General features: G+C 39.3%; 1 protein-coding gene across 1 annotated transcript in view; it reads left to right on the forward strand.

The window, feature by feature from the left end:
• The window catches only part of sgcz (sarcoglycan zeta), a gene marked incomplete at both ends in the record, with an annotated part of 296277 nt that overhangs the window by 198171 nt on the left and 82692 nt on the right, over positions 1-15414 (forward strand). Inside the window, one exon of the mRNA XM_080028761.1 lies at positions 13054-13155. Coding sequence (XP_079884887.1) covers positions 13054-13155 — 102 coding nt within the window. The remainder of the gene's footprint in view (positions 1-13053; positions 13156-15414) is intronic.

A 15414-nucleotide genomic window follows, 5' to 3' on the forward strand; every position in this document is an offset into this window, starting at 1 on the left:
CACACACACACACCAACAATTATAGTAACACAATAGTAGACTACATTAATACTTGATATTTGTTCATCAATATATGAATTATACAATGCATACCTTATTCTGTTTTATTGCCTTTTTTATTTTACTATACACACTTACACTATTGAACAGTGACAGTGTGCTGAAACTCAGACATAGACCTTTTTGGCAGTTGGATATTGTGGGCAGAAATGCAGGACAGAAATGAATACATAATGGAAGAAAGAAGACATGGTGTGTCACTCAAAAATGTGAAGCTTATGAACCGATACTTAAAAAAAGTTAAGTTTGTTGCCTTTGTCTTCCTGCCTGTTTGCGAGCAATGGATCAATATAGACCCTATAGGTAAAAGCCGATGTATTTGTGTTATACTTGTCACTCATACACAATCCCAACAGTTGAAGAAGACATGCTTTCTGTGTGGGTGCTCTTCAGAGGCATGTGAGTGGCAGACAGGGGAGCTGGTGGCCACATGATCCGGCAATGATGATCTCTCAACCCATTATACCAAGCACACCACTGGTAGCATGGATGGAATGTATGCTGGGTTACCTTTTTTTTCATGAGCAATGCTGACATACACTCATAAGTCAGGCATCATGACATCAGCTTCTACTGATACAGTGTTGAGGCAGACATAAAGCAGCATGTTTTACTGTAACCAAAAAACTAACAATTCGGTTGAAATTAGTAATATCTATGTTATGATCTTAAATTCACAACATTATATTTTAGGGGTGGTATGCTAGCAATGTTTCTCACAATATGCAAATTGAATGGGAATACTATTAAGATACATACGTACATGTTTTGGTCAAAACTCTTAATACAATGGGTACCAAAATATGTATCCGTAATTAATAAGCTGAATCTGGGAGTCCAACATTATCCAACATAGGATACCAATAAATAGTTGTCTCATATAAAGCCTGACACTAAATATGTACTAATTGAGCCTCACACCTAGGCTTCAAATAACTTGGTGTTAATTTAGTTGTTAGGTCTTACACTGCGAGGGCTTGGAGCGAAAGGGGCGTAACGTAAGTGACATATTTTGCGAAAATTACTTTTATATATAATTTCTTATCAAGGTCTTGATAAGTTCTAACAAATGGTAAAAGAATAACGTCACTTAACATTTCACTTACGCCCTTTTCGCGCTAAGCCCTCGACTGCATCAATATGCATCGTAAGCACATTATTTATAGAACAATAACGACCACCTACCTAAGTGCTCCCTTGAATAAATACAGTGAACATAGCGATGAATGATGAATAAATTATGATCAGTGTATGCCACATTAAGCCTTGAGTAATCATAAGGAAGTTTTAACTTGTGGAAACACAGGAGAATAACTAGTAGCTGGTAGATTGTACCTTCAGATAGTGATATTTACTAAACGCACCATCAACAGCCTAGAGATTGTACCAACAGGGAACTACCTGAAGCATCATCTTGGTATTACGACTAGAATTCCTCACAGCATTTATGCCGCAAGGCATCTTCTATTATTAAACCCATCTGAAAATAAAATAAGTCTCCAGGTGATTGTTGAGAGGGATTGATGTCATGGCAACACTTTCAACAGTAGACTTCACCCCTGACTGGCCCCATCATTGACAATTGTAGTCTTTGACCAACACTAAGAGGAGATAAGTGTCCAATCAGTTGGTTTAGAATGAAGAGGAAATAGGGCAAGACCCTTGCTCGCCCTCCGGTTGGTTTTGAAAATGCGTTATGTATCACAAAGAGGCTACTTTTAGAGCAATGCTTACATTTGTGGTCAACGTATTACTCTCCAAAGAAAGTTAAAAAAAATCTTAAAAAAAAGAATGACTGTTAAATTGTTTTGATACTGATGCATAGTTGTATTGTGTATTGAGTCGATTTTGCATTAAACAAACTTCAACTTCATAAACAGAACATTTGTGAGGCTAAAAGTGATGAACTGAATCGATCTGATATCATAGTTCCTGAAAAAAAAGATCACATGAGATGGTTAGTAAGGTGCTTTTTTGCAGAATTATCATTTAGCACATTGCGATCAATTTACCACATAACACACCTCTATTGAAAGGCACATAAATGACTGTGGCCATACTGAAGTCAATATTAGGACCGTGTTGTGAAGATTTAACTAATGTACACCGGCCACTTTATTAGGTACAGCGGTTAATTTTCTTGTTAACACAAATAACTTATCAGCCAATCACATGTCAGCAACTCAATGCATTTAGGCATGTAGACCTGGACGGGACAACTTATTGAGGTTGAAACCGAGCAACAGAATGGGGAAGAAAGGGGTTTTAAGTGACTTTGAACATGGCAATGTTGAGGGTGCCAGGAGGGCTGGTCTGAGTATTTCAGAAACTGTTGATCTACTGGGATTTTCACTCTAAACCATCTCTAGGGTTTACAGAAAATGGTCTGAAAAAGAAAAAATATCCAGTGAGCGGCATTTGTGTGGACGTAAAATGCCTTGTTGAAGCCAGAGGTCAGTGGAGGATGGGCATACTGGTTCGAGATGATAGAAAGGCAACAGTAACTCAAATAACCACTCGTTACAACCAAGGTATGCAGAATACCATCTCTGAACGCAAAACACAACCAACCTTGAAGCAGATGGGCTAGCAACAGAAGACCCCACAGGGTGCCACTCCTGTCAGCTAAAAACAGGAAAATGAGGCTACAATTCTCACAGGATCCCCAATATTGGACAATATAAGATTGAAAAATCATGCCTGGTCTGATAAGTCTCGATTTCAGTTGCGACATACATACAAAAACAGACTGTACATTCTGAATCCACAGCAGTTCTTATACATTGAGATGGCAGGTTCAGAATTTGGTGTAAACAACATGAAAGTATGGATCCATCCTGCCGTTCACCATCAACCATGCAATGTTCAAAGTCACCTAAACCACCTTTCTTCCCCATTCTGATGCTTGGTTTGACTTCAGTACATTGTCTTGACCAAGTCTACATGCTTAAATGCATTAAATTGCTGCCATGTGTGTGATTGGCTGATTAGCTTTTTGTTTTTATAAGCCATTGAACAGGTGTACCCAATAAAGTGGCCGGTGAGTGTATACCCATAATTTCCGTATAAGAACTGCTGTGGATTCAGAATGTACAGTCTGTTTTTGTATGTATATTTTATGTATTATTGCTTGCCAATCAATTAATAACAATCCATTGTTTAAAGTGCATGCTACCAAAATAAAACAGACAATGGCAATAAAACAGACTTAAAATGTAATGAAACAGCAGCCGGCAAGATGACAAACATTCAATGACCATCTTTCTGGGCAGTCAATAGATTCCTCTCCAAGATAAGTGGTCACAATAGTAGGGCATCACTGTTAACACTCAACACAAAGTGATATTATTATTTTCATTTTGGCAATACTCAAATTGTCCCATTCAAGCTTACCTTCAGTCCCACATCATGGTTGTCTTTTTCATCTATTGTTACAACTTCACTTTAATCTTGACATTGTGCAAGTTTACTTTTAGCTCTTCATTATCGACGGCTAACTCACTTTCAAACTTAAGGGCTCAGATTGAGGGGCTGAGAGGAAGTTTGATCCAACAGAAATCTGCTCAGTTTTTCCTGACATTTAGTTTCCAGTTATGCAGCTGGGGGGCTAAAGAGGAAGCACTGAAGCGAGTAGACAGACAGAGAGACACTGACAGAAAACATGTCACTCTTACATCCACTTACAGAACAAATACACTAGAGCACTATTAGGCAACAGTAGTTTCCTAGTGCGTTTAACAATGGGCACTACTCCATACACAGACACTGGAATTTAAAACTCATTAAAGGTGACTCAACTATGAAAACTTATATGAAAATAATATGGGTTATAACATGACTTCTAGATCATACAAAACAAAAACATTTTGGCCTTACTACCAACTAGCAGTTCAAGTGCTTCCCTATGTCTTCCTGAACATCTCAGAAGGCATTGGAAAGTTTTGGAATTGTTTGTACAATTGAGTGGCAAGCCCTCATTCAACCACTGAACCTTGCAGGATTACTTCCATACGTTGAACTTACATCTTAGAGAAGTTTTTTGTATTCTTCATGACACGAGAGAGCGGGCTGACAGCGGTGAAGCAAGCGGACAAACACAAGTGTGAGGAGGCATTAGACCTTTGGCTGTCATTTTGTCACTCAGACTCTCTCAGGCTGCAGAGGTAAAGTGGGACACAGCTGTTGGGGGGAAGGCAAGGTGATGTTAACTGCACTTGTCAACATGTTCCTTTGTGATTTGGTGTGAGATTTGTGTGTGTGTGTGTGGGGTGGGGGGTTTGTCTGGAGCGGGAAAAAGCAGCACGGAACTCTCGGCTGTCATTTGTCAGTCAGAGGTGATTCGGGACGTATAGTCGCTAGCTCGTATCGGAGACGAGTGAGCGCTCCATCTGTGGACAGCAAAGGGCTGTTCTCCTGTATAGCCGCGGTCAACTGACTACTTTAGTAAAGGTTGACATCTTGTCCTCTTAGGATAGCTGAAACACGGTGGTGTGTTTCAATTTGTTCTAGCCTTTTTTAGCTGGAGTGGATTTACAATCACAGATAAAAAAAATAAAAAATAAATAATGTCCAAATCCTAAATTAGACAATTTCTCTGCAATGTTGTCAGACATGTTTTTAGCTAAAGTCCTAATTTTTGTTGCTTCTGTCTTATGATGAATTGAAAGCCTATTAATTCCAGATACAAGCTATTGTAACTGTTTTCAGCTCTTCATAACTTGAAATTCTGACCCACATTGTGAGCACTGTTGTTGTTGTTTTGTTTTGCAATGCTGAGTATTGATCTGAAGCCTTGAGCCATTAAGCAGAACTTTCTTGTCCACGTGCGGTGTAGGTAATTGATCAGCACTGCTCTCATTAAGAATATTTTCCTGTGTTCTGTTTCAAATGCACACATGCTCAGCTAGAGGCATCAGTTATTCTCTATCCTACTCTTCCCTTCTTCACAATGTTAACACACCAGAACGGAATGGAGTGATTCATTTAAAACAGTAACAAAGGCCCTACAAGTCACCCGGAACAAATGTTTCTTTCATCTTGAAGAGTAAGAACCACATTGTAATAATTGCATATGGTCACACATGGTTTTCATATCTCTGATTTTAATTATTATATTATATATTATAAGTCTAACTGTACATGAGGGAAACCTTACTACAGAGGTGTAGACACTGCACATGTCTTGACCTCTTTGATTTTATTAATAGTCCAACCATTTTAATTTAACATACATTGTATTGAGATACTGACTTCCCTGACAAAGTATGACTCAGACCCTGACATGCTCCTTATTTCATTGTTGGTGTGTCTAAAGCAAGTTATCTCAAGCATAAGTAGCCTGTGGAGAAAGTATGTTTGTTTTACAAGCTCCCTGAGTACATAGCTGAGGCTGACGACAACTTAGTCTGTTGATTAATTGTGGTGAAACATGCAGGAAGAACTCAGCACATTTCTACCATGGTGCCTGTGTGTTAAGCACCACGACAACATTTTCATTTAGTACAAATTGATTTCCTTTTTTTAATATCCGATCCCCTCCGAGCTATCTATCTATCTAATGATAATTGTGTTCTGTTTTATTGTCCCTTATTGAGATGTTTTCATATATTAAAAAAGAACAGAATCACAACAACATAAACTTAGCAAACTCACTGTTACTCAAATACTATTAAGTATGCAATTTATTCACATTTATTAACCATTAATATTGAACATGTTTTTCAACCGGAGCATAGAAATCTCCAGTGAAAGCTCTGTGTACAAAAATGTGAATGTTGGCAAAACACAAATGATGTGTTGTCTTGTAATGCATTTTAATTGATTCATAAATAGAAGTAAACATTTAAAAGATAACCATTAAGTGTGTTAGCCTGGTGCTACCAGACCATCGTACTTCATTTCATTTGTACAGAAGGTCTGGAACTGCTCTATTTGGCAAACGTTCAATCACTTGGAGGCGGGTTTCTGTTGAAGTTTAAAACTATTGGATCTGCCCAGTGCCACTCTGGATCAGCCAACCAATCGCATAACGTTTAGTCGTGACGTATGTCATGAGCCGGCTTCTGACGGTGCGTTCCAGTTGTACAGGGAACTCGGAAATTTCCGACTTCACTACATATTGTAGTCTATGGAAAACCGGTACCTGCCAACGGTAACTTGCTAGAGCCTAACGTTTAGTTATTTGGATGAGAAAGGTTGTAGGCGTCCATACTTTCCCGAGCAGATGCACTAGAGCACAGACAGGTCGGAACTCGAAACTACCAAGTCGGACATTTGCGAGTTCCGAGTATAAAGGAACGCAGCATTCAACTTAAACTGGAGCGCAACTTCGACGTCATCATTCTCAGCCACTTCCTCTGCTCGCTGATTGGACACTCAGAAATCTGTTCAAGAATGATCCCACTAATACATAGGGGTGGGAATCTCTTGGCACCTCACGATTCGATTCGATTCCGATTCAGAGGTCAACGATTCGATTCAAAATCGATTTTCAATGCATCTCAATGCAAAAAAATTTTATGTACATACCCATGTGTGAATTTCAAAAATATATTTATATACACATCTGAGTTTGCTACTCGGAGTTTGCTAATCACTTCCTACTTTTGTGGTGATCATTAAAAGACAATCAACAGATGAATTACCTTCTCTAATATTGTATTAAGAGAAAAGCTTTTCTTGTCACAAATATGACTTTCTATGAACAGTGCAATAATCAATGCAGCTTTCAACACAATATGGAAGTATGTAAAAACTAAACCGATTCAGTTTTATTTTATTTCTAATCTTGTAAATCATGTTTCTATAGGATTTCTATTCTATTATCTATTGTCTATGTGATTTCAACACATTGTACAAAAAGTATGGCTTGGAATTCAGCTCTCATACAAAAACGTAACAGAGATAAAGCCGGTGCAGGTCATGGGTTTGCTGCTCTCAGCCCTTTTGAAGCCACTTTGGAAACAACTCGCACATGTGTGGTGTGCATGCGCAATGGCGCAGGAAGTATTAGTATTTACAAAAAAAAAAAAAAAAAAAAAAATTATTAAAAAAAAATTATTAAAAAAAAAAAAAATCGATTATTAACTTTTCTGAATCGATTCAGAATCGTTCGAGAGAGAATCGATTTTAATCGGAAAATCGATTTTTTTTCCCACCCCTACTAATACACCCCAGCCCCAGACTGACTACTGAAGGGAAAATGAAAATTGGGCGGACGTAGGTAGGCGGGCGGAGCCAGGTGTCATCTTGAAACAAATCCGGTGTCTTCATAAACTCCTTAAACTATATTCAAAGCTAAAATACGTGTAAACTCCTCTTTGCAGGAAAGGTGTTGATAATCCTGCCCTGTTTTTCGTCTATCTTGTTTATTGCTGATTCAGTTTTGCCATCTCATTCTTGTATCTTGTTACTTTCTGTCTTTGCTGCTGCCCTCATATTTCTTGCTTGTGGGCTATATCTCATTGTATTTAGCTGTTAGTTGCCACTGCTGATTTTATCAATATAGCGTGCCTACACACTTTATTGATTTTTTACTTGTAAGGTTTAGAACAAGTACAAGACATGGACAAATATACTGTTTATATGTGCAATGAATGTGCAATTTTACAGCAATATCTCCATCAGTGCGAGGTTTCTCTTTTTCAGCAGATTTATCGGTCTCCTTCACTTTCAAGTTGCTGTCATTAGAACTGAAAACGTCCTGCTGGTGTTCGACAAACAAAGGCCTTATATGGAGGTGAAGGAATTCTAACTCCCGTTTTATATCTTAATTGGCAACAGATGCAGGAAGTGCTATATTTGTAAATTAAACCAGTAGATGGGCACAGATCAACAATGACTGCTTTTAAATCAAAGAGGGAACTGGGAAAAAAGGCTTGTCTCTAGTAAAGGCCTGTTTCTCTACCTTTTCAGTTTATGAGAATTCAAACTTTATAGCTTCACTTTAGTTTAGTTTGAGAGACATCTTAAACTTAGAGTCAGGGAAGGTATTTTGGTTAACATGCCACACCATAATGCCTCAGTTTGAAACATGGTTTAGCAGAGTTTGAAACCCATGCCTTAATCCATGCACCTCTGGCAGCATTAGTGCCATGCCAGGGCACCAGGAGATCGAGGAAGTTGTGTAATTTTAGAAAGAAAAAAAACGCCAGAAAGAAAGATAAGAAGTGCAGTGAAAGAGGGAGAGAGCAGAGGAGAAAGATAAAGATAACAAATATGTTTTACATGCACTGGCTGTTGGCACACAGCCCCGAGGGAGCTGTTTAGGTAGCTTGACTTTCTGAGCAAACACGCCTCCTGTAAAGCTTTTAACTATAGATGACTTGAAAATACATTATTCGGGACATGTGGTTTTAGGTTGAAATTTCCCAGATTGGGCTCATTCAATTCACTCACAATTCTTCATTTAGCAAACACAATACAGAATTATAAATGAGACAGCATTTCAAAATAGAGCTTGTACATAGCTTTCTTCCAAAGCAAGGACAAACTAAAAAAAAACAATCTTACATATAAGGCTGTAAGTACACTGTAGTGCCTTTTGATTTTTAAGAACATGATTTATGTAGTCAGAGTGTTTTCTTTTTTAATCCAAATGTAATTAAATATTCATATAATAATGTACTTTCACAATTATGACTAAGTGCATGTCTAAATGGTCAAATAGGCAAAAGATAATTAAGCACTTTCTCCGTTTCCTGATGTGTGTATCACTTGAACCTTTTTTCTCAGCTGTTTTCCCTAGTCTATAAGGTGACGCATCTTTCCCTCCTCCCTCTCTCTCTCTCTCTCTCTCTTGCCCTCACTCTTTTTTCCCCACTCTGGGTCCGCTAGCTGACATAAAGGTTGTGTGAAAAATTACAACAGTGCTGAATATTAGAAGTGCCTGCGAAATACTTACCCGACCTATCCATCACCACAGGGACACATGGGTTTATCGTGTGTGTGCTTGCGTGTGTGTGTGTGTGTGCGTGTATGTTTTTTTATGGGGACCCAGAAAGTCATGGCGATCAACCTGTCGGTGCTTTGTATATGATGGGTGTGAGTGTTCTGTGTGTATAACCTTGCATATGGTATGCTTTCACCTGATGGGACAGTTTGCCAGTTAACCTCGTCATGATGAGGAAATCCATCATTATCGCTACAGCTCAGGTATCAAAGAGGACGTTCACACACTCCCACACTCTTTTGACCTTGCCCATACAAAAATCACACTCGCACAGGCCTCTTTTTTATAGCTAGCATTAAGATATGTCTTGTCTGGGCACTTTGATTGAACTACATTAACCTTACAGTGTGCTTGGCTCAAATTTTGTCTCACCATGTCGCAGTATTTTTTTATGGAAACCAAGCTTGCGTTCAGGATGTGTGCAAAGTAAAACATAATTGTATTGCAATTGTGATGAAGTGCATGTGTACACACATCACAAAGTAGGGAGGGGGGGGAGTCTGAATGACTACACCTAGTTGAACACCCAGGCTGATGCTTGATTGCATCACGTTTGTGCAACAATGCCTGTTTTGTTCGCCTAATTATTTCTTACACAGTTTTCTTTAGGGGCCGATACATGAATGCTCAGAAATGTTGATGAAGTATCACTTTACACTCACACTTAGACATCAAAATAAGACACACAGTTGAAAAGACAAGAACACGCTGTATGTATGTAACCCGTACATGCATGTCTGCTGTGCTGTAACTTAAAGAAAAGGAAGAATGCGGGGTAGCCTCATAAGTGACTCTGCTTGCGTTCCACATAGCAGGGTCTCAGAGAGCAAAACAACCGAAAACCGTTGTGGGACTTTTTACAAAGAGCTCTGTACGTGCAGTAATCACATTAAACTTGCGACACTGTAAATTAAGAAGGTCTACGGTTTAGTGACCCTGAAGTCTTTTTTAAAAGGTCCATGGCATCAACCCCACACAGCAGGTATAAGTGTTGCACAAAAAAATAAATAACTGAGGTTTTCAGAGGGCCCAATGGCCAGCACCATCTTTGATTTGAGAGGACAAAAAACACTTGTTATTGGAAATCACGCAATATTAAATTAAACAAAACCCCATTCTGAAAAGAAAAGTAAACAACCTATGTGACCTGGCAAGCGCTGTTTTATAGTGATTACTGCATGTAGGGAAGAGCTGGTTGTTAAAGACAACCACTGATTTTTTGGATGTATAGCTCTGCAACTCTGCAATGTGGAACGCAAGCAGAGTCTCTGATGAGGCTAGAAGCAGTGGGCTGTTGTTAATTGTGTGCTGATGAAACTATTGTGTCTATAGTCATTATCATTATGCTGCGAGTTGTTGATTTTTCTTTGGCAAACAAAACACATGTAGATTCTATACCAATGAAGCTCTTTTCACTCAGCAGAGACAGAGAAACAGACAGAAGACAAGCTTATGGCAGTTTGTTCTCTGATTGCTTCTTGTTATTGCTACCAAACTGACTGATGTGTCTGTTATTTTGTTGATTAGTTGTACGGTATGTGTTGATTGTGCTTTATTACCTAACGTATGTAGTGCTAATGGGAATTAAATGGACTGAAATGGTGAAACATCAAAGTCAAGAATGGGTAACGAGGAAGAACACGTGTGTGTGTGTGTGTGTGTGTGTGTGTGTGTGTGTGTGTGTGTGGGTGGGTGGTTGTGTGTGTGTGTGTGTGTGTGTGTGTGTGTGTGTGTGTGTGTGTGTGTGTGTGTGTGTGTGTGTGTGTGTGTGTGTGTGTGTGTGTGTGTGTGTGTGTGTGTGTGTGTGTGTGTGTGTGTGTGTGTGTGTGTGTGTGTGTGTGTGTGTGTGTGTGTGTGTGTGTGTGTGTGTGTGTTTGTGTGTGTGTGGGTGGGTGTGTAAAGGTCAGTTTGTAACTTTTAATTTGGAAAAAATCTAAAAGTCTCCAATTCTTTCCACATGAAAACTGGAGTGCACTTTTAATTTAGAAATAACCTAGCCCTGCTGCTAAAAAGTTCCTTCCAACCTCTGATCTATTCTACAAAACTGATTTTAAATTTGAAAGAGAGATGAAGCGAGGGACGGTGAGAAGTATAGGACAGAGAAACACCTTGACAACGGTTTTGGATAGAGAGCCAAGCACTGAGAGATACATTAATGAATGGAGAGATTTACTCATTTCCTTTGGTTTGTTGATGAATTCCCATTGTGTTCTTGGCTTTGGCAATGTTGTTCGTTTACAATTCATTCCTATGATGCATACTTGATTGAAAATTAAACAAAAAAGATGAGCAGCAGCAGTGTGTGCGGTACAGCGACAGAGGGAGAGATATCATGTTCAATCAGCATGAGACTTCACTGAGGTGGAATAAAAAAAAACACCTTATTCATTTTAAAATCATTGTCTTCATGTTTTTGGAATTGGGAGACGGATGGACTGAGAGAGGGAGATAGGGCACTGTTAAAGAGGCACTGTGACTGTGAATGTCTTCAAACTTAGCTAATTCTGTGTACGCCATACTCAATCAGTTTGAGCATTATGCATGTGTGTGTGTGTGTGTGTGTGTGTGTGTGTGTGTGTGTGTGTGTGTGTGTGTGTGTGTGTGTGTGTGTGTGTGTGTGTGTGTGTGCGCGTGTGTGTGTGTGTGTTCCATGGTGTGTAGCAAGTTTGTGATTTCCCAGGCCTGTTGTGTCATGGCTTATTGAATAAGCTCAATGCTTCACTGTATATTCAGCGTAATCGCTATAGATTTACGTAAGGACAGCAGGGGAAAACCTATGGCTGGTTTAATGTATTGATCTGACACACTCTTATCGCTTTGCCATGCTTCCATGTGTAAGTATGGGTGTGTTTGGATGAAAATATCAGACTGTCAAGGTTCAAGGTGCACTCCTCTGATATGATGAGGTTGGCTTGATTACAGATTTGTAATACAATGGATCAATGCTGACCAAGTGTGGGAACCCAGTACCCTGAACCGATTCTTATTCAATTTAAGGATCATTATTTTCTATCAAAACAATGTAAAACCCTTCACAACATCATTTGAGCATATACGTTTTTTTTTTTATGTTCAAGGTCAGTTCAATTGCTTACCATCAACACAGAATAACAGTGTGTCCGAATAGAGCGAAACGAGTGAAAGAGAACCAAGAAGAGGTTCTCCATAGAGAGTGAAAATCCTCCCATAGTCCCACGCTAACCTCTGTTCCGCTTACACTCACTTTCTTAACCCGATGGGATTTTCTCAGCAGGTGTTTCCTAAATCTTTTTTGACAAGCTGAAATGTGCTCCTAGGTTTTTCTGTCTGTGTCGTAGGCTAAATGGTTATGTAACGGTTCGGCACATTGTTTTAACTGAGATAATACAACAATTGTGTCAGCATTTGAAAACTGCAACTCTCATGAGGCTTTGACTGATATGCTTAACCCTCATCCTAAACAACGTATTTTACAGACATGGACTGCACGACAGGGTCACCAGAGGCCCCAAGCAAAAAGTACTTGAAGAAACACCCATCAAAGAAAAATAATATATCTATGTGTATTCTTTATTCTTTATTCTTTATTAAGTTATGTGAATTATGCCATATAAGAGAAAAAAAAAACTACAGGTCTTTATCATGCAGAAAATGGAATGGAAGTGTGTTATGGAAATATCAGTGTTTTAGAGTTACTCTGCTCTCTGTCAACTTCAAAATGACAGAGAGAGCTCCTGTACTCACCCTGATGTTCTATGGCACTTTAGATTATACAGTTTGGCAAAAACAAACTCAATACATAGTTATATTTATTAAAACTTCATAAGCGGAATTGACTGGGGTCAAAATGACCCTGATCATCATTTGTTTTTTTTAAACGCAGAAATTAGAAGAGAATCAGAACCCAACAATATTTAGTCATGTGGAACACATTGATTGACAAAGTCATGACAATTGGAACGATAGTGGGCTGATTTTGATCGGTTTGGCTCAACGTTTGGTTTGTTCTCATATTAACCATTGAATTTCTCTGTCTCTCTCTGTATGTATCTCTGTTTTTTTAGGATGGTATGGGGAATCTGCGGGTGACCGAAGAAGGTGTTCGACTGGAGGGAGTGTCCGAATTCTTATTGCCTCTATACGTCAAAGAGATTCAGTCTCGTAGGGTAAGACCACATGTCTGTGTCAGTGTATGTGAGATAGTGAGTGTGTCTGTGCTTATATAGAGCGACAAAATGATTAGTTATAGAACAACACATCTAGGCATCCTAAAACAGGTTTATTACTTTTAAAAAAAAATTTCCAGTATTTGTTGTCCTGAAAATGTTACATTGTTAAATTATGTGGTGAGGATGCACGTTGGTGTGTGTGTGTGTGTGTGTGTGTGTGTGTTTGTTTTTTCGTCTGTGTACCCCTTTCACCCCTTTAATGAGAAAATCAAATGTTGTTCCCAGCATTCAGGGCCTATTTGTAATGTATCTGACATATTACAGTGCTGCATATATACCAGTCCTCATCCATATCTCCATTCATCACACACAAAATCACCATCGATCCCGTCAGCTGAAGCAACATAGCCACTATGTCACTCTATCTAGGACAATCCATGTTATATTGTGTGCATGTGTGCCTCAGTGTGTGTGTGTGTGTATTCATACTGTATGTATGAATAGTAAGCAGGGGGATTGACTTTTAAAATGTCACTCTTTCACTAACAGTGTGTGTGTGTGTGTGTGTGTGTGTGTGTGTGTGTGTGTGTGTGTGTGTGTGTGTGTGTGTGTGTGTGTGTGTGTGCGTGTGTGTGTGTGTGTGCGTGTGTGTGTGTGTGTGCGTGTGTGTGTGTCAGATTTGTCAGAAATAAAACCTACAAAAGTAGTTGGATACGAACATTTCCCTACTTACTAATTTTGAGATCTACTTAGTACATACTAAGCAAAACATTGCGCATTGGTCCACTTTGACAAGCGTTGCATACTATATCGTGCCACTGTCAACTAACACTACATAAAAACACAAGCGTTCTGACAGGATGTGTAGGGCCACATGGCAAAGAACAGATCTCTCACATTCACTACAGAAACATCAGGGTACATACTGTATAGGGACATGGCATAGTGTACCATCAAAATGGTGTGGATGCAAACATAAAAGGCTAGGCTAGAGACACTTAACTAAGAGTTGTTCAATTTAGACCAACCTAAATCAGATTAACATAGAGATTTGGCAGGATAAGCTATGGACCTAACAGGTTTCAATCAGGTAACACGTACAGCACGTAAGCCGTTCTAGGCTGTAAAAAACCGAATAAGAAGTCCTCCAAATGATATGACCAAATACATTGTTTGTTCATTCCCTGTGTAACGTCACTACGAATACCCTGAGCTGACGGCATCGTTTGTCTGTGCCTTTTAAAACAGAAAAGACAATTCAAGACTATTGTACAAACAGAAACGACTTGGTTGTTCAGTGAAAACGTATGGTGTGGGTTAAAATGACTGCTCTGTTGAAGCTATTGTCATAGTCGCAGTATGTCATGCTTTGAGAGAAAAAAACAATTCTGACTGATGATTGGAAATGGGAAATGAGCAGAATTTAAGTCTGTTTGTTTGACTAATCCATCCACTCTGACATCATACTTGCATGCACCTTGCACACATGCTTCATGGCAACATCAGCACACGTCCTCCTTTAGAGGCTAGAGGGCTTTGTCACTTGAACGTATAGGGCAGTTGTCAAGACGTCTGATGCTGTCTTTATTCGGTCTCCTTCGGCACTAAAGCAACATCGACTGTTTGACACATTTTACAGGAGAATCAACACATTAGCTGTGCAGACAGGTGTCTGACAATGTTAGGGTGTTTCAAAGTTGAAGGTGATTCACTGCCACCTTGTGGATAGGTGTGGTATAACTGAGTTGCAAGATGTCAGTGTTTTTTCTTTCTTTCTTTCTTTTAGCTTCATGTCTTTGTCTTACATTCTGTATAGATGGGGGATTTACATAGTATGTGTATGCAATGTTTTGCATTTACTTGAAAGATGATTTCAATCCAAGCAAGAGGCTGTGGGATTATCTTCAGAGCAGCAGGTTTTGTAGGGGTATTTCAAGGTGAGTTTGTTGACTTAAAAAGGCACACTGAATTCAATGTTGTGTCTTGCTCTCTCTCCTCTTTTCCCACACAGGCCTGTCTTTAGTGAGAACACACACACACACACACACACACACACACACACACACACACACACACACACACACACACACACACACACACACACACACACACACACACACACACACACACACACACACACGTCCACTGACTCTTGCCACAAGGCCCTATAATTGTTCCCATAGGGACCCCATGAAGACCTATCACCACCACAGGAGACACAAGGAAAACACATTTTATTCTGCTCTCTCATCCCCC

Source organism: Ammodytes marinus (genome assembly GCF_949987685.1).
Source record: "Ammodytes marinus genome assembly, chromosome: 6".
In the NCBI taxonomy this organism is placed as follows: Eukaryota; Metazoa; Chordata; class Actinopteri; order Uranoscopiformes; family Ammodytidae; genus Ammodytes; species Ammodytes marinus.